Here is a 17,839-nt window from a genome sequence, read left to right as displayed (position 1 = left end):
AAATGGCTTGGTCGAGAAATATAAATTGGTAAGTAGGGTAATAGAAATTGTCATCACGGACACAGTGGTCAAAGGGAGCCGGAACGCCATTTCGGTGTCGTGCCAAACTTGTTCCGGCTGCCACTTGCTATTCCGGTACGGAACTGCACCAAACAAGTACTGTAATACATAATTAAATTAAACTGTAATTACACGTTCGTAAGTAGATAGAGTTTTTGCGATTATATTTAACCACAGATTCAGTAACTCAAAAATGGCGTTAAGTGCAAAATGACTCCCCAGTTAAAATAGGATATCGGATAGGAAAGAGCTTAGTTTAAGTGTCCCCGGGCGCGGTAATATTGGGGCCCCAAAATAGGCCAGAAATCATTTTTTATAATCGTCCCGTCAGGATAAGACTGTTGGGCTGCGAAATATTGCATAGGAGGGACAATATTGGATCATGCCCTTTCACAAACACAATTTTGGGAACCATTGGCGTTTTTACATCTTTTTTCATTTTAGTTTAGGGCTTTTTGTTGTGTGCGATTACATATCAGGTATATATATGGGAAAACATTTTTACTGTGGGTTACACGACAGCAAAATCGCTCTATACACCGTTTAAAAATTGTGCGCCATAAATTGCCAGCTATTACTGTATGTATAAACATTAAAATATACTTCGTTTAAAGCAATTTTTGAGACATAAAATTTAATTTGCCCTTTGCACATTTTGGACGGATGGTCAAACACAGTAATTAAACAAATTCCATTGAAGTTTATTTCTTAGGCATTCATTTTTTTTCATTTATCTTGACAAGTGGGGGAACAAATACTACATTTGTCCCCAGATATTAAAATCCTAGATACGCCTCTGATCTCGTCTGGGTGCAATTCTGTGTGGGCGTAATTACGTTGTGTGCAATCTTGTAGGTGGAATCCCGTGTAGGTGCAATGTTGTGGCCACCGGAAAAGTGACAAAGTTAGAATATTTCCTTACAAACAGGGAACTTACAGGGAAAATGCAGTTTTTAATCCGAAAACTTACGCTGACACATGCGACATTTTTTCATTACATTGTCTGTAACAACTTCGGCATGACACCAGTATACTTTTGACATGACAGCGTTCCGGTGGAAAATGCTGTAGAAAGGTAAGTTAAAGTTATAATATAATATTTGTTCAGCAACTAAATCCCGTGTATTCAAATTTATTAGTAATGAAGTACTCCAAAACGTTATAGAATCTATCGTATAATTCCTTTCAGAACGGAAATTTTTGTAATTAATTTTGTTTTACTTTATTGTTGACACGACATGATTTGAAGCATTCATGTGTTGATTATAATATAGTACTGAACTGATTGGACGAGCCTACTACCAATCGCTAAGTGAAACCTATGAGATGTTGCCATCTACAGATGCTGTTGAATAAATGTCAAAAACTTTGATGCATGTACGATTAAATGGCGCAGACTTTGCATTTGTGGTACTTTATAGAGCAGTAGCGGTTGTTCTATAAAAAATTGAAGTATTCGGTTAGCAATTTAAGGTTCAAAAATTTATGACACATTTACAAACTACATGTGGAGCAAACGATTGTATTTACACATGTAATCATTGCTGCCTGTCTTTTCTGCGGTCTATAGTGAAGGCAAGAAAGCTTGCATGGACAAGACTTTATCTAACTATTGCAATCATGACGCAAGCCAATTCATACCTATTGATTTATTTATCTTCGGGCAAGACCCAAGTTTTCTTAAAAGTTGAACAAATTTTTATTTGACGTGTTCCACCAGAAAAATTAAACCTACTGCATGAACTCATTGAAATGTACTAAAAACTACATGCATATTCAACAAAATTAACTGCAAAAGCCGATACAATGGTGTACTGCATACAACCACGATATATGAAAATTAAAGATCAAAAAGAAACACTATGATATTACGTGGAAGAACCTGAATGCTGGTTCACAATCAGTACAGTCGTGCAAAAAGACAAAGTGCGTGGAAAAGTTTTAAAACCTAAAATAATAATATGTAAATAGAGACATACAAACTGTACTGATTTACGGCATACGACAACAAACTGGTAAACAGGTATAAATCCAACATCAGGCACTCGAGGAATGACAAAATGCTAATATTGAAACATAAACTAACTAGTCGAATAAAAAGTACACAATTAGCAATCTTTTTCTTTCGATACAAGGCAATAAATTCATGAATTGTAATTTACTGGCATTGATCTTCTTAATAGCAAAAGGAATAAGATACCCTAACAACAGTGCATAATAGTTAAGAAGCTGATGAACATACTGATTTTGCTGATGGATTTGTAGTTGGCCGATTCAGATGAATGGATAATTATTATCCATCCAAGCAATTCTAAATTAATGACAAACACTGAGTGTATTAATGAAATTAATGAACACCACTGCAGAGTATCCATGCAAATATGGATTAATGCACAATAAACTTTAACAGATTGAATTAAGAAGTATTATAATGAAAGGCAGCAAGATTGCTGCATCAGATTGTGGTTTAACCTTAATTACAGAAAAATATTTGGCAAAATTTTAATTTTCAGAAATATTTCTACAAATCCTGCGATTTTTAACTAAATGCCTTATCAGTATCACAACTCGAAAATTCTTACTCAATAGTTACATGGGTAAAGGAATTACATGTCAACTCACATACGCAAAAAATAGATGTCTTTGTTAGAACAAAATATCTAGACAAGGTGGACAGGTCGTTTCTTCATTACATAAATTCAGTAATTAATAATTTTTATATCATTGCAGGATCTAAAAATGGGTAATAAATAAGCACTTTGACATTAATTGAAGTTACAAAGATACAGAACATCATAGTGTGCCGACATGAGATATACAATACATGATTACACATGTGCAATTGAAAGGGTTCTTACTTTGACAAGGTCACTTCATTGAAACTTGAAATCTCATAAAAAAATATAGAAAAAAAGACACAATGGAAGAACAAAAAAAACACCACACCAAATTAAACTTCCATTTTATAGCTTTTGTACATCATGCATAGTTTCTCCACAATTTCATTCATGCCGTCACAGTAATCTAAGCCATGTTCTATAACTTTTTCTTGTATGACATTTTTCCAAGTTGATGAAGTAGATTGTGCAATTTTCTCATAACTATCTTTTTCGGTCATATCTTCAGCAAATCTTTCAAAATCAGCAAGCATCTTGATACCCATTCTGTAAAAAAATTTCTACAAAATATCATCTAGTCTCCACTACAGTACTTCCTCGATTATCCGGTCAATTTGGGTCAATATTTTCAAAAATCTGACCGGATAAGCAAAAAAAAACGGATAATTGAATTTGTATTTTTACATCATTACGCCATGGGCCTGACACCCGCTATGGGACGAAGCCTCGATCAGAAGGACGCGGGCGATCCGCGACGCGCGCAAGACGAATTCTATACGCCACAATTCCGGAGCGCTCCAAAAGCGACTGGATTCGGCGATGGGCTCATCCCGCTTCACTCGCCGTTACTGAGGGAATCCTCGTTAGTTTCTTTTCCTCCGCTTAGTAATATGCTTAAATTCAGCGGGTAGTCTCGTCCGACCTCAGGCCGAAATGTAAGAGACGTCACACGTGCCGAGGATCGACGACGTTCGCGATCGATCGCGGCGACTTGGCGAAACGAGGACACCTCTTCGAGGTCGATCCGCCGCCGCCGCGCTCTCCGATCGCGTGCCGGACCCTTGCTGACTTCGACGGGACGGCGGAGACACAGGTCTCCGTCCGACTCCGCATTCGCCCGGGCGCGCCGGGATTGCTTTTCAGACGACCCTGAGGCGGGCGTGGTCCCGGGATTAACCCGAGGCCGCAATTCGCGTTCAGAACGTCGATGCTCAATGTGTCCTGCAATTCACACTAATTCACGCAGCTAGCTGCGTCCTTCATCGACTCGCGAGCCGAGTGATCCACCGCCAAGAGCCATCATCGTTTATCGTTTCAGCTTCTACGAAGCAGTCACAGGTTTGAATGTGAGCGTCGAGCGGACGATCTGACGACCGTCACTTGAAACCGCGGGGGTACTCGACGCATGTGAAAGACTTGTGCCTTGTCGAGCGCCTCAACGGGCGCGTCTTGACCTCGACAAGCGCGAGAGGCGGCCGGTTTCCCGGCGACGCCGCCGCAGCTCGAGCGGGAGCCTCCGTTCGTTTCGATAATGATCCTTCCGCAGGTTCACCTACGGAAACCTTGTTACGACTTTTACTTCCTCTAAATGATCAAGTTAGATCGTCTTTTCGGACACCGGTTCGGCCGTTGCCAGCCGCTCCGGGTCCAATCGGAGGACCTCACTAAACCATTCAATCGGTAGTAGCTACGGCGGCGGTTCAACGTCAATTAAAAAATAAAAACCAGAGTAATCTCACGCATATGATAGTTGCAAGTGCAATCATGCGAAGTAAAACGACCTCCCAAAGTCATTGATCACTCGGCCGGATAATCGAATGCCGGTTAAACGAGGACGGATAATCGAGGAAGTGCTGTACTTGTAATTCAAGCACTAACATTAGAAATTTTTCATTTTAATACAATCCGTCTAAATACGAAAGACATATGAAAGCAATGAGCTTAAGAAAATGTGGATTACAACAGCATGGCTCAAAGTTTCGTGTTGGATATCAAGTGGCGAAATCATTGCAATGCCTTTGAAGGCATTAATGACACTTGCTCCTGTTCAATAGATCTAGTGAACAGTTTTAAAATTCAGGCAAAACGACATAAAAAATAAAAACCAAATAAAAAATGTGTGACAGTCTGAACCTGCACAAAGACAAGCTCGGTAACCGGGGCTCGAGCGATGAGGAATCATCACTGTGTATAAGTCGTGAATTTCCTTTTGCCAAGGAAAAATATTATCATACCATAAAACAAGATTTTTATACCAAATGTGGATATGGGAGTTTTTTCTCTTTGAAACCCGCTTCATACTCTCAGGAGGGTCAAAGGGGCAGCAGCTCTAGGAGCTCGCGAAACAGTTTGTTGGTCTTTTACTGATCGGTGTGTCAAGCATGACTTGGTTTGCAGTCTTTCCTGAGGCATTCTGGTGAAATGACAAAACCATTGTAGTTGGGACCTCTTAATTCGAAGAAGTAGAGGCTCAACATTTAGAGATTTATGGAGTTCTGTGCTAAGCATTTGACCTAGTAGCGTTACACCATAAACCCTCCTTAGAAAGCCATTTCTGAAGCCTGCACCTGTGAGTGCATTCTTTTGGTCATTATCGAAGGTTCATGACCATATGTGAGAATTAGATGGAAAACTGACTTAAAAGTGGGGCGCTTTGTAGTCTCAGAAAGCTCTTGCTTCACGATAACCGATCGTTGAAGCTCACGTATGAGTGCACTTGCTTTACCAGTTCAAGTGTCTAATTCAGTGTTCTGTTATTTCTTCCAACACTCATGAATTGCGATCCCACATACTTAAACTTCCATAGTGTGTCTCCACACAATTGCAATGAGCACTGATCAGGATTTCTTGAGAGGCAGAGGTACCTCAGTTTTCTTTAACACTAAAACGGCCGATGCGGTCATTTTGACTGTTTTAGAATTTGAAAATACGATTTATTTTTTTACGGATATCGCATGATTGCAAAATTTATTGAATTTTCCTACGTAATAAGCAGGAATGCTCATGCTGAGTATCAAGTTGAAGACTGCTTTCAGAAATGTTTTAGAAGGTGGTTTACCTCCAACGGCCGTTAGCGGTCATTTTGACCGCTCAACAAAAACTATCTTTTCTAAGCCTTTTTTCCAGCTGTTTCCAACAAAAGCTTGTTTTAGATTCACCCAGTATATGCCAAACAAACCAGACAAATTTGTCATAAAGTTCTGGCTGGCGGTTGATATGGAATCAAAGTATATCCTAAATGCTCTTCCATATCTGGACGACGCAAAGACGAGTCGCGTCTACCTACCCAAAGGCTTAATGATAACGTTGTCATGAATCTCATGCAACCATTTATGGGTAAAGGCAGAAATGTTACAACTGACAACTTTTTCACGTCGTTTTTACTTGCCAAAGAGCGGAAAAAGAAGAAAACCAGTCTTGTTGGAGCTATGAACAAGGTTAGACGTGAGCTGCCTGTATCTGCAAAATGCTTACAGCAACACTATTCTAGTAAGCTCATGAAGGCAGGCGATGTGGCAACTCTGACTGTGTGTCAGTGTAAGCCCAAGAAAAGCGTTTGTATTCTTAATTCTCTGCATCAGTCTGTTGAAAGTGGCGCATCTGACAAAAAGAAACCGGAGATAGTGGAATATTATAACAAGACCAAATGTGGTGTTGACATGGCTGATCAAATGGCCAGGCAGTATTCAGTCAAAGCAGGCACATGTCGGTGACCCGTTGCTGTTTTATATAACATTTTGGATTTGGCAGGCATCAATGCTTTTGTGCTGTATAAAAAAACGAGCAGGTGACAAAGTTTCAAGATGAGATTTCATCTTTAAGGTTACTACAGAACTACGTGAAGACTACATCGTTGAAATATCAAGCAGAAACGCTACGTAAAACAACGTTTTATATTTTAATTCAAGAGTGATGGAAGAAAGAACACTGAATTAAACACCCGAATTGGTAAAGCAAGTGCAGTCATGCGTGAACTTCAACATTCGGTCATCATGAAGCGAGAGACCGCAGACTGACAAGACCACAAAGCTCTCAATTTTTAAGTCAGTTTTCCTTCCAATTCTCACTTATGGTCATGAATCTTGGATAATGACCGAAAGAATGCACTCAAAGGTGCAGGCTTCAGAAATGAGATTTCTAAGGAGGGTTTATGGTGTAACGCTACTAGGTCAAATGTTTAGCACAGAACTACATAAATCTCTAAATGTTGAGCCTCTACTTCTTCGAATTAAGAGGTCCCAACTACGATGGTTTGGTCATTTCACCAGAATGCCTCAGGAAAGACTGCAACTCAAGTCCTGCTTGACACACCAATCAGTAAAAGACAAAGAACCAGATGGTACAATTACCTGGCCTGGTCACGACTAATTCCTTTAGAAGCCGAACTGGCAGACATGGTGAAAGATTGCGAACTGTTCCGCGAGCATGGCTCTTCTGAGTAAAGTGGGTTTCGAAAAGAGAAAGATACTTTGATATAACATGAGTTTTCTCACAAACTCTAACCCTCGTTTAAATTATGCATGAGTAGACATAACTGTTCTCCTTCATCACAACACTACCCTTGCCCCTGTGACTAAAAATTTGCATGTGTATTGTAGTTTCTTGAAAGCTCATAACTTTTCATGCCTACTTCATATAGTACAAAAACACTTGGTTATAATAATTCACGCTGTACTAAGGACAACAAAGAATTATAAATTGTAACGTGAAAAAGACCTTACTTAAATAGTCTTTGCACAACCCAGTTATGATGCTTTTGAAGTCGACTGACATAAGCAGCCCAAAATGCAGCTGGTGGGTCCCTGCAATTTTCACTTCCTGGAGTAAGTAAGTTTTTCAAGAACTGACACATCACACTAAGTGCCCGTGTTAACCACAATAAGGCTTGTGTTGCCGTATCTGGTCCTGTGTGCTTTTTTGCCAACATCTCATTCTCCAGCAGATCCTATAAAAACACAATTTTCACCACCAATACCGACTTAAAAAGTTTTTAAACAATCCATACAATGAAACGTTTGTGGTTTTACCTGCAAATATTCATCGGGTTTAGTGTTCATCACTTTTCTTATTTTATTAATATTTCCCTGTATATCAGTTTTTATGGGTGCAAGAACAGTTCCAGCAAACCGATCAAAAAATTCCAGGTAACACTGGCACGCATTTAGAAATAGTTCAGCTGGTATCAAATTTTTTTCATTACTGGGAACAACTTGATCATAAACATGACAAAAGTTAACTTCACGTGAAGAAAAAAATGTGATAATATCAGCTTTAGTGTCATCTTTGGGTTGTGCTGCTTTCGATATTACACTGTCACTATAATCACCTTCGTCAAGTATAGAGTTTTCACTGAAATCATGCATAGCTACACTTTCTACAGGCCGTATTTGCTTTGACTTTTGTAGTTTGATAGTCCCAATCTGACATATAACGCCTTTTAAAGCGTTTTCAGCTAGTTCCAAAACTGGCTCAAGGTCATCTTTTTTCTGAATGACTTCTTCTAGCTTGGATATCTTAAACATAACAGATTAATTTGTAATTGTTTTATTTATTATTAATAGTATCTCATGGGACTATATTAATGACGACTAACCATATACGGTAAATTATAACTTCAACCCAATACTAAGTATGTATGATGCTAACTAAGTTAATAATAAGTACAAATGTTATGGCAAAGACAGTTATATAAAAAGAGCATTTAGTCTAGAAAGAAAAAGAACAAATATGTTACCATTAAAAATTATGCAATCCCAATACTTACACTATCTTTAGCACAAGAACAACTTAAAAGCAAAGACTCTATTGTGTATTTAGTGTTTGCTGCATCATCTTGTACATCGCCATCAGAATGATTAGCAGGTAGAAAATGATCGTTTAAACTATGACTACCTGCATTGGATAAAATAATGAAAAGTAAGCCGTCACTACTTTACCGGAAAAAAATCTTTGTGTTAACATAACTTAAACGTTATAACAGGGTAATCTAAATCTATACCTACCTTTTTATTTAAACCTAGTTAAACTAAACCTAAAATAACTAAAACCAACTGTTTGCATACTCATTCTCCCAACTTAACCACTTATCGACGGATAACGAGCTGTGGATTTACTTATTGTAAATAAGTACTTTCTACAAAATAATAGCATGATAAACATTGTTAAGCGTCCTAAATAATCAAATTTGTTACTGTCCAATACCTTGCTTTGGATCATTGCTTTTCTCATTAGATATGGCGTAGACAGCAGAATCCAATGAATGGTCAGTACATGCATAATCTTTTACTGTTACCAATTTGTTAGCTAAAGTGTCTTGTGCTGATGTGGGTACAGTATGGGAAGACAGTACGTCATTAGTGTCATCTGGCAAGGATGTTATTGAAGAACGACTTAAGGATGAAGTGTCCAATAAACATGCCTTTGCAGAACCTGTGAAAGAATATTTGCTTTTAACTTTTACACAAAAACAATTTACATCAGCAAAAAGTTTTAAAAATATATGGCTTGTGACAGGTATCCTACTAAACTATGCCCTTGCGTTACATAACTTGCATGCTTTATGATTATACCTTGATGATTACACAAAATTATTAAAACGATGTGTGCCTGTTTACTTTACATCTTGCGTCGAAAACCAACATTTGTTATACTGTATTACTGAAATTAAATGAAAGTAAATAAACCTTATATGAAAACATGGAACACAGAAATAAGTATGATAGTTGCTTAGCCAAGCCAATCTTGTGTTCGGGAATGTTGGTTGATGTTCCAACACTTATACACTAAAAACATACCTAAAGCCTGTATCCATTTCTGCCTCTCTCCCGGTACACTTGTTTTTAAATACCAAACTTTAGATTCCAAAGGCATCCGCAGTTCCCATTGAGAGTGTGCATGTGTATCAACTGCAATTTCGCAGAGGCCAATATTTAAATGTTCTACAGCAGATGATCCTGCTAGTCTTTCTTTCTAAAAATAGTGCAAAAGGATAATTTGCAAATAAATTAATTGCAAAAGAAAGAGTTCTTGCTGCCAGACATAATTAATGCAAAATTTACCAAAACCCTCCAGCAACTAACAGGTTAATTAACATTTCCACAACTTACACAATTAATTTAGCACATCACCTACCTTTGACGAATAGTAAGACAGAGTACCTCTGTAAAGTACAAAATACTTAGTGGTGTACCCTGTTAAGTACCCTCCCCATTTGAGAAGATTACCTTCCATAATAAAGCAAGTTCTGCTTCACCCTACATGTTATATGAACCTGGCCTATATCTGTATAAATATATGCACGAGATATAGCCATATAGCATAATTATGCAGATGAAAATCAGTTTTACGCTACAGTCCCAGGCATACTATTTCCAGCATATAAAAATGTTTATCACTAGTTTCAAAACAAAACCACAGTTAAACTTTTCACTGCCTGATGTCCTGGTCTCGACAATGAAATTGGAAGTTTATAAAGCATAATCATAGTATGTTCCAGAACTCAGAGTAACCCTTATCAAACCAAAATGTTCATCCTAAACCTTTAACATGTGGTGCCGGTTGGCGGTTGGGGCGAAGCTACAAAACGAAGACAACACCAATAATGACATCGGAAAAATGTGACGCTCCATTGATTAATGTACAGCAAAGTAGTCCCAAGTTAGAATACCCCAACCTTCTGTCGGCCGAAAGGTTTTGATATTACAACAGAAAAAGTTTACAAGAAAAGGTTTTATTATAGCTGCTGTACACTTTCTCAATATTACGAATATTGAAAAACAGAAGTAATACTACTGATTATAAGATGTCTATTGAGTTACAATTACCATGGCTAGCTTGAAAAACTCATCTGTTGATTTTGATTAATTATTCACTCAGCTAACTCTCTTTATCTCTCTCTCTCTCTGCTCGCTGGTAGAAGTACGAGCATATAAAACGTGAAAGCGATGGGAATTAAAATGTTCGACAAGAAAAACGTAGCAAGTTGTAGCAGGTGCAGCGAGCGAAACTATGTTTTGACAATGTGAGATATCACCCGATTCGTCTGCTTTCCGCCCTTTGAAATGGGTGGAAATGCGGTAATATTTTCCCATTCGAATGGCAGGAAGTATGCCTTTCTTACCCTAGAGTAAGAAATATGCATTTGGAATGGGGAGATGTTTACTTCGGCAGAAATATGGTTTGTGGGAAACCACATTGCTGAAAGCAGGTCCATTTTAATGGGCGGAAAAATAGACGAATGGGGTTCACAAACCATACTTGTGCCGAAGTAAAATTTTCCCATTCCAAAGGCATATAGGCTATCTTACTTTAGGGTAAGAAAGGCATACTTTTAACCACTACAATGGGAAAACCTGTACTCTGGACCATTTTAATGGGCGGAAAGTAGACGAATGGGGTGGAGATATATATAGCTAAAGCTGACACATTGAGATATAGACAAATAATAATCAGTGTTAAAGTTTAGAAGCATTTCCAATAAAGACTTCTTATCGGCATAGATGCTGGAAAACAACCTGGAAAGGTACTAAAAGGAGTGTTCACATGAAGTTATTCAGAGTAAGTTTCCAAATATCAGTCGACAGTTGAATTGTTTATCAAAAAACAAGTTCGTTAACTTCAATCAATAACTAGAAAACACTTTTGCAAGAAATAATGTAAAGAATTAAAAATACCACCCAGGCCGATATATTCCTCCTCCGCTACGGAAGGAAAAGTTCACAACTAAAATGTAATATTATGATGATAACAAATGTGAGCATGCACAAACAACAGTCAATTAATGAAGTTATGGACAAGTGAATGAAAAATTACAGATGATAATGCAATTACATCATGGAGGATAACTCCGTGAACAACATCTTTTGCAAATACGGTTTGAACTGTTTCTATTGCAAATTTTAGTCAGCAACACGGCACGCCAGTAAGTCATAAAACGGCTGCAAGTTAAAATGATTGCGGCCTTTTGACGAGGCTGATTAAACCTTTCAACAGGCCGAATAGGCCTATGTCGAGCGGGACGTGTTGCTGGTGTTGCCCATTCCAATGCCTGGGTTAGCTACAGTAGATGCTTATTATTATTACACAGTATTTAATATACATTGAATCTTCAGCAGAGATAGTATCCAGACTTGGGTGGACTTGACTTAGGCTTAATATAAAGTTATTTGCTAGATATACGATCTAGTTATTCTAGTAGACCCTTTTGAGTCTGTAATGAAAAGGTGGTTTATCGTTCCTTAGCCTGTAAGGACGACCACTTCAATTACAATGTTTGTCTGTAGAATTGCTTAATGTCCTCGAAGTGAAATGAGTCTCAGGTCGTTGTTTCGCTTCTCTTAATCTTAGAATCAATTGTATACCATGACAACTGTATAAACTGGTTATATTGTTTCTTGTTTAAACGATTACATTAAAAAAGACATTGTGACAGCTACACAATAAAGTCGACCACTTTCTATGGTTAACTTTGTAGACTGTAACGCAACGAATAGCTGTAAATGAAAGAATAACTCACGTCACGAATTATAACGATACACCGGAAGTCATGCATAGGCGACACGTAACGCAATGCTTTGCTTTGCCGATTTCCGTAGTCTATGCGGCATTCGATTTGCAAACAATTTTATAAAATCATCACAAGTCTATTAAAATAAAACAGGAACTGAGACAATATCCATTCCAAGAGAACATCCAATTTCTTTATCTTAGCTCTGACAAATAGGCCGAAAGTTTATTATGGAATTGATAAATCAATTTTTATAAGAAATATAACCTAAATAAAAAGATGGTATTAAGCTTTATTTTTTAGGTGGGTTTTTAGTAGACACGTAAATTTTTGGCGACACTTAAACCTAATGTTCTTTAAGGAGGCACTAGCAGGTAGCATATTCCAAGATTTGATTTTAAAAATCATTATGAATTGTTGATTAGTTTTTGTCTACAGTAGGGTGTGGCGTTCGGACAATTTCATAATTGCAATAATTATATATATTGGCATTGCATAAAGTTTGATTTTTCTCCAGTCTAGATAATGTAATAATGTGCAAAGCTTGTAGCGTGCTGACATAGATTGAAGTATTTCAAGTAGCGTTGTTTTACGGCGTAAAGTTTGAAGTGTACTTGATGAAATGTTTGGATAACGTAGATTCGTAGAATAATAGATAGTACACACATACACGTAGCAACGATAAATTAACATGGCGTTAGCTGATTGGCTGACGTGTATGATATAAAACTTTAAGCTTGGTTAAAATCGTTATGCTGGATGTTCTGGCCGGCGAGGCTCTGCAAGGGCTTGTCCCTTCAGGACTTGCTAGACTCTTACAAACTGCTCTTAGAAAACGGATCTTGGAAATTCTCTCTTCTCTGAGTTATTTCCATTGTTCTGTAAAATTGAAGTTAGTACTGAATTACTATGAAAGTGGGATCATGGTGTAAATATTGCTAATTCGATACAACTTATTCGGACAATATAACAACTGAACTTTATGAAATTGGTGTTGATTTAAGAAGCAATATAGAGACAGTAAACGCAACGGAGTCAAAGACAATCATAGGAGTCAGACAATAAAACTGAAAGACTGGGTTTGGCTTAGGCCATCCCAAAACCATTATCACACCACTCATCCCATAAATGGTAACCCCGTCTTTCTTCTGAAGAGAAGAGAACACTGCACTTCTGAAAGATTCGATTGATGAAAGGTGAAAATTGGAGTCAGATTAGGATCGAGAGACAAAATTGCTTTCAACCGTCTGTTAGCGAGAAAATTGCGGCAGACATTTCAAAAATTCTCGAAGTAACCAGTTGAAAGAAATCTCGCTAACGAACAATGACTATCATGCTACTGGCCTTATGGATTACGATGATGACGACGCTAGCCAACACTAGCCAAATCCAGCAACCAACACCGACCAGCGTCAAGCATCGCTCAAAAGAAAAATGGAAGAAAAATCATCAAGAAGAACGAAGTTATCAATCTGTTGTGGACACTTCTACATTTGATTCTGCACCCGATTAATTCTTAGCCGGTAAAGTACATTACTCATTTCTGAATAAATCGTAGCTTGTTATTGGTGTTATTAGCTATTAGCGCACATATATCATGATTATTAATAACAAAAATATTAAATACGTTTCTTACTCTGATTTTACCTGATAAATTTATGTCCCCAAGGACAACGCGCATATAAATTCATACTGTAGTTATATCTTATTTGTTCTGCGTAAACCACGCATCATAATCATACTCGAGAAATTCAATTTGAATTAAAAGTTAATGTATTCCTTATCCCCCTGTCGACTTCTATCTATACTTATTTTTCCATATCATGTTTTGTGGTAGATGATTTTTTATTTTATTTTATTTGCACGGACACAGGCTAACTAAGCCAAATACTTATCAACGGTCACTTTCACCCATTGTCTACCTACAAAGCATTCTTTAAATCTTTTCTTACGCTAAGCACTTTTAGCTACGTTTTATATTAACCAACTTTATTGCTTCATAAATGACTTACATAAGTACAAGCGTTAACAAAAACGCCGTACGATTATTTTGCCTGTTTGTCATAATATACCAGGTTGCAAACTGCTATCCTGTATAAGTCAGAATCTGTTGATTTGCGACTATTCCGATATAACTTCGATTCACAAATGGTACCGCATAACTTGCATACGACAAATGCAAGCAGAAAACGAATTGGGGCGAATCGCGATATTAAGCATATTACTCAGACTGATCGAACTTTTATTTTCTTCTCTTGCATTATGCAAACCCTCTTAACCCTTACCCACCCTTATACTTACATTATCTTGCTATGAAAATTCGGTAAACCAAACGCGTTGTCCGATATCATTTGTGTCAAAATATTGACATGCATTTAGTTATAATGGCAATCATTTCATTCAAACTGTTTGTGTTAGGTTTTGTGTGCAATTACATTACCATACTTTTATGTTACTTTGTTTGTGGTAAAAGCTATATATATAAAAAAAAATAAAAACATAAAAAAAAAATATATCAAAATATTAAAAAACCCTTCTATATAACATAGTATTAGTGAAGAATGTTTACTGCTATTTTTTCTATTGCATGTATCAATTCGTGTGACCTGTGATGACTGCACAAATATGACTGGAGGGAAAACAAATTCTGCATTCACATTGCAAGCTGCCAACAACAATCTTGCAACCTGCCAACGCCAGTATCCCTACCTCGAAGCTTTTTGGGTTGGGGGAGTTAATTGTGGCGTTCGGACAATTTCATAATTGCAATAATTATATATATTGGCATTGCATAAAGTTTGATTTTTCTCCAGTCTAGATAATGTAATAATGTGCAAAGCTTGTAGCGTGCTGACATAGATTGAAGTATTTCAAGTAGCGTTGTTTTACGGCGTAAAGTTTGAAGTGTACTTGATGAAATGTTTGGATAACGTAGATTCGTAGAATAATAGATAGTACACACATACACGTAGCAACGATAAATTAACATGGCGTTAGCTGATTGGCTGACGTGTATGATATAAAACTTTAAGCTTGGTTAAAATCGTTATGCTGGATGTTCTGGCCGGCGAGGCTCTGCAAGGGCTTGTCCCTTCAGGACTTGCTAGACTCTTACAAACTGCTCTTAGAAAACGGATCTTGGAAATTCTCTCTTCTCTGAGTTATTTCCATTGTTCTGTAAAATTGAAGTTAGTACTGAATTACTATGAAAGTGGGATCATGGTGTAAATATTGCTAATTCGATACAACTGATTCGGACAATATAACAACTGAACTTTATGAAATTGGTGTTGATTTAAGAAGCAATATAGAGACAGTAAACGCAACGGAGTCAAAGACAATCATAGGAGTCAGACAATAAAACTGAAAGACTGGGTTTGGCTTAGGCCATCCCAAAACCATTACCACACCACCCAATCCCATAAGGGTGTGACATACAAGTATAAAGCTTTGCGAAGTGCAGTGCCACTTTTTTGTGTAACCTGTTAGGTATCAGCTGTCATGAGTGTCGTGTTTGCTTTGTAATGAAAAGTGGTATATGGTACCTTAGCCTGTAAGGTTTACCCACTTACACTACAAAGTCTGTTTCCTTGTGTATATCTTAACAGTGAACTTTGAAAGACTTCAGCAATAATGACACAGAAATGACTACTGTATAATCTGATTATATTTGAAGCTTCTTTGAACGAATACATCAAGATAGAACATTGTGACAGCAACAGCACAAAGACATGTTGCACCGTTGAGCGTAAAAGCCAAAAAGGACTGAATAAATCAAAATGCACGCACAGGGGAAGCATGAATTACGTCACAAAGTGTTATGCTTCGCTGATTCGATAGACGAGAATTCTATGTCGTACACAATTTTATATTACATTAATTGATATATTTATCACATAACCTTCCCCAAGGAAATATCGTAAGTTTTTTTGAAAAAAAAATGAACGGTATTTCATGATCATAATAAAAACAATTCTCGGTGAACAATAATTAAAACAATACTGTTGATAACAAAAGTCAATATAACACGTAAAATGTAGATCACATAACAATAAACGTTGAAACATAGTTACAATACAATTCATATGGGCAATACATTCGCAAAAATATAGTAATAAGTTTTCTGTAACTCATAAAGCAAAATTAGTATACAAAACAAACAATGATAACGTTTATGTCACGACTTTAAAAAGAAAACAGAACACAGGATGTCATTTGACACATGACGCGTATGCTAGCTGCGGTTTCTTGCGCAGGAATGCAAAATGAGGAAACGTCGGCAAAGTTTTCATCTCACATTTCGTGTATGCCGTTTCCGCAAACAAAATGGTATAAGATTTTCGTATGTTCACGCGTTTTGATCAACATAAGAGAAATGTGCACTAGGCATTTTCAAATATAAGACCATTCAATCATATTACAGCGTCTGGTTTTCCCAGTGTAGCTGCGTGAATATTTCACTTGGAAATACGCGTTTTGCAAAACATATATATAAAATTAGTCAAATACGTTTTGTAATTGACATTCAACATAGTGTATCGGTGTTAGCCTTGGGATTTGTTTAACCTTCGAAAACAACCGCTATGTTTAAAGCATAACAAAATAACACAAAGAAATATTTCTCCACGGCATGACTTAAACCGTTTAGAGAGTATGGCAACTAAGCCACCATCAATTAAGGTAAACTACACAATAACGCTATAATATATACTACATAGAGAAAAAAAACAAACAAAAATCATTACTGAATGTCCAAATACCGATCAAGTTCCTTCACTGGCCTCCCACGAATAGTGGATGGGTCAGCGTGCTTTGTTCGTCGGTCATTGTTGTATTCATAGTTGACTGAATTCAACGAGTCTTCGTTGAGCACTTGCATACGATGTAGATAAGACATATCTTCGAAACTTGTAGTCTGAGATCACTAGACTTTTCTCAACCTCAAATGTAACTGTTCATAGATTCCTCGATAAAAGAAAAGCGTAGTTCTCACCGAGCTCGTTGGCACCATAAACGTTGTAATGGAAATGTCTTCTTTTTATCGTCAATTCGTCCTCACTCGGGGCACCAGTTTGTAATGAAAAGTGGTATATGGTACCTTAGCCTGTAAGGTTTACCCACTTACACTACAAAGTCTGTTTCCTTGTGTATATCTTAACAGTGAACTTTGAAAGACTTCAGCAATAATGACACAGAAATGACTACTGTATAATCTGATTATATTTGAAGCTTCTTTGAACGAATACATCAAGATAGAACATTGTGACAGCAACAGCACAAAGACATGTTGCACCGTTGGGCGTAAAAGCCAAAAAGGACTGAATAAATCAAAATGCACGCACAGGGGAAGCATCGATTACGTCACAAAGTGTTATGCTTCGCTGATTCGATAGACGAGAATTCTATGTCGTACACAATTTTATATTACATTAATTGATATATTTATCACAGCTTGTTTTTCGTACGAGTTTCTACAGAACACACACTTTTTCATCGCCGAATAAACGATGGTTTCATTGAAGTGACATTTCTTTATCGCACCAGTTTAGTATTGCAGCCGCCTGTGCTAAGTACGACCCTTCAAGAGTGAGATTTATCAGAGTTACTAAAGATACATCGGTGGTTTCTAGGGATGTGCCACGAGGAAGATTATTCG

The 17,839-nt window shown here is 37.3% G+C and overlaps 1 protein-coding gene and 1 non-coding gene across 3 annotated transcripts; both read right to left on the bottom strand.

Moving 5' to 3' along the window:
* Positions 1 to 1,694: 1,694 nt before the first annotated feature.
* LOC143452160 (pleckstrin homology domain-containing family A member 8-like) lies at positions 1,695 to 9,951 on the bottom strand. 2 transcript variants are annotated; one of them, XM_076953023.1, is made up of 8 exons: positions 9,810 to 9,951; positions 9,473 to 9,647; positions 8,880 to 9,107; positions 8,443 to 8,570; positions 8,005 to 8,191; positions 7,706 to 7,887; positions 7,400 to 7,623; positions 1,695 to 3,224 (listed from the first exon to the last, which is right to left on the bottom strand). In XM_076953023.1, the coding sequence occupies exons 1-8, from the start codon at positions 9,906 to 9,908 to the stop codon at positions 3,011 to 3,013; spliced, it is 1,437 nt and encodes a 478-aa protein (XP_076809138.1). In that variant the 5' UTR covers positions 9,909 to 9,951; the 3' UTR covers positions 1,695 to 3,010. The 2 variants fall into 2 exon arrangements, with proteins under 2 accessions (XP_076809138.1, XP_076809137.1); XM_076953022.1 differs by having other exon boundaries at positions 7,706 to 8,191.
* On the bottom strand, positions 3,823 to 3,976 carry LOC143457481 (5.8S ribosomal RNA). The gene has a single exon (XR_013117177.1). It is a non-coding gene; the product is annotated as a 5.8S ribosomal RNA (ribosomal RNA).
* Positions 9,952 to 17,839: the final 7,888 nt, after the last annotated feature.

This window comes from Clavelina lepadiformis, chromosome 4, assembly GCF_947623445.1.
Source record: "Clavelina lepadiformis chromosome 4, kaClaLepa1.1, whole genome shotgun sequence".
Lineage (NCBI taxonomy): Eukaryota > Metazoa > Chordata > Ascidiacea > Aplousobranchia > Clavelinidae > Clavelina > Clavelina lepadiformis.
The sequence above is the reverse complement of the archived record's forward strand: the minus strand, read 5'-3'. Positions and strand labels throughout refer to the sequence as shown.

Bases quoted from the DNA above. Each gene is read 5' to 3' on its own strand.
- LOC143452160 (XM_076953022.1), bottom strand. From the start codon at position 9,908: ATGGAAGGTAATCTTCTCAAATGGGGAGGGTACTTAACAGGGTACACC. The intron at 9,648-9,809 runs GTAGGTGATGTG...CACTATTTTTAG, and splicing joins TGTCTTACTATTCGTCAAAG to AAAGAAAGACTAGCAGGATC. The intron at 8,192-8,442 runs GTAAGTATTGGG...GTTATGTTTAAG, and splicing joins GTTCTTGTGCTAAAGATAGT to ATATCCAAGCTAGAAGAAGT.